A 2,576-nucleotide genomic window follows, 5' to 3' on the forward strand; every position below is an offset into this window, starting at 1 on the left:
TTCACCCAAAAGTTATTTTTGTTTAATGGATAAAAATAAATTTAAACAGTGTACGCCTTGTTTTTATTTTCAGGTGAATCTTGTCTACAAATAAAATAGTAAAAGAAAAAAAGACAGGTTTCTACCCACAGCCTTTCGAACAATATACTCAAAAGTTCAAAACAGTTATAAATCCCTTCAAGATATATCTGCTACTCGAAAGAAGAAGAACATATAAAAAAAAATTTGCCTCATAAAAAAAAAAATAAAGAACACAAAATGAAGTTTCATGCGACAATATTTCTGATGATAGTTTTATTAAGCTTATACACCGAACATGTGATAGGATCGTCGTTTATTATATTTAACAACTTGAACCACGGACACTGGTTAAAAATACNTCTACGCACAGCCTTTCAAACAATATACTCAAAAGTTCAAAACAGTTATAAATCCCTTCAAGATATCTGCTACTCGAAACAAGAAGAACATATAAAAAAAAATTGCCTCATAAAAAAAAAATAAAGAACACAAAATGAAGTTTCATGCGACAATATTTCTGATGATGGTTTTATTAAGCTTATACACCGAACATGTGATAGGATCATCGTTTATTATATTTAACAACTTGAACCACGGACACTGGTTAAAAATACATTGTAAATCTGGAGACAACAATCTCGGTTACCACCTGAGACGCCCCGGACGTAACTACTCTTCGCACTTCCACGAAAATGCATGGGGGACAACGCTTTACTGGTGTCATCTATTGAAGGGTCCTAATTTCAAGGATAAAGTGGTGATCGAAGCGTATAATGGTAAGACGCAGTCTTGGGGGAAGGTAAGATGGTCTGTTAGGGAAACAGGCATTTATGAAGCTGATCGTGAGGAGAAGACTGCCAAATTCAGGTATAATTGGAATGGTAAAGTGTGAAATTTTGGGTTTCCATTAATAATTGTGAAACTGATATACCCATCTAATTATGTATTTTATTGTTAAATAATTCCTATTAAATGTGTGCCGTCAAAAAAAAAAAAAAACATATTAATCTTGTTGTAATATGTCGTCTTTGATTCTGATAAATGTGTTCTTCGATGTTATCCTCGCGTCATGCATTGGATTTTTCCATTGGATTAATAAATGCCATAATAATGTTTTGCTTAAAGTTTCTTTGTGTTATTACTTAATTAATTTAATGGTCTGGCGCCTCACGGCCACGGGCGTGGCGAGCATGAGCGTTCAAATGATTTGGGTCGTCTAGTTAAAATAATCCTTTTCAGTTAAAATATCTCGTTAATCTCTCAATATGTATGGCCTTGCTTGAAACAAAACATAACGGTATTAATATAGTATGCTTGCTTCACAGTTGAGCACCATTGATTATATCATTGACATGATCAAGACTTGACTAAATTTTGCCTAGTAACATGCATTGCCTGAGTTTCCCTTAAGCCTTTCTCTCTCTCAAATATGTCTTGTCTTATGATTATGAAAGAAGACATGCTTTGCGTTGCTAATTTTGGCCCATTAAGGATTTTGAAATCCGGTTACAAAAGGTGTTCCCAAAAGGCCTTCTAAGCTTATATCCAGGTCCGATCTAAACTCATTTCTCCCCAAACTTAGCCAAGCTTTGCGTAGCTTGATGGATTCAGTTGTCTGAAGACTTCAATCGGAATGTCAACCACTATCGATGCCAGAGTTATTTGAAAATTCTGATTTTGCCTCCATCTTCTCTGATCAATAAAGCCATTCATTTGCAAACCATCATCGCCAGGAAGATGTCTCACATGCCTAATCGATTGAAGAGTAACGACATTATGACCCCGACTTTAAGAAGTGGTGGTTACCGGTACTTCTTCAATCCTATGTCTTCACACCCCGTGATCACCGAGCCTAGTCAAGTCCTATATATCAACCTCGAGGAGAAACTCATTTCAACGTTTGCTCTAACTCTAATCCTATGTAATCCCAGGTATGATCGTGTAGTTCAATTGTTGAAGCCATATTTTAGCCAATGGTGTGATCTAGATTACGAACTCTATAGAATCCATCGGAGAAGTAATTCATCATTGTTGCTTTGGCATCCCTTTAACTCCCCCGAGAAGTCTGGGAATAGCATCCCATGTGATGTTGATTCATGACCATTTTACTTGAGAATGTATGGCAATTTGCTCCCGACTTCAAGCTGCCTGTCCGTTGGCCACGGCTTTGATTTGTCCAAGGTTGGTTTCGATTCTCAGATAGCTCAAGCAATCTTTCTCAAGCTCCAAAGCTCTCTCAACTGTGCTGAAACCTTGTCAAACGTGTGAGAAGCACATGCTTGACTCATTTCTTAAAGCTAATTCGCTTTATGGAAGTGGGTATCTCATCATCCATTGACTTGTTTTATGGAAGAAGGGTTGACAACTCTTGATTTCATAGGTACCAAAACTCTACCAAAAGTTTGGCTCAAAACTCTGATCAAGAAACTATTGCCCATCAACATTATCTATCTTTGCTTCAATGTTGTGTTAGGGGTCTACCCTCTTATTGTATTATATTTAATTAGTTTTACTTTCTCTTTTGTATTAATTAATTTATTTTCCTTGATTTCTTT

General features: G+C 36.2%; 1 protein-coding gene across 1 annotated transcript; it reads left to right on the top strand.

Moving 5' to 3' along the window:
* On the top strand, positions 471 to 1,119 carry LOC104764759 (pumilio homolog 15). The gene has a single exon (XM_010488355.1). It carries the CDS (start codon positions 515 to 517, stop codon positions 911 to 913), a length of 399 nt encoding a protein of 132 aa, XP_010486657.1. The 5' UTR covers positions 471 to 514; the 3' UTR covers positions 914 to 1,119.

Source organism: Camelina sativa, chromosome 19 (genome assembly GCF_000633955.1).
Source record: "Camelina sativa cultivar DH55 chromosome 19, Cs, whole genome shotgun sequence".
Lineage (NCBI taxonomy): Eukaryota > Viridiplantae > Streptophyta > Magnoliopsida > Brassicales > Brassicaceae > Camelina > Camelina sativa.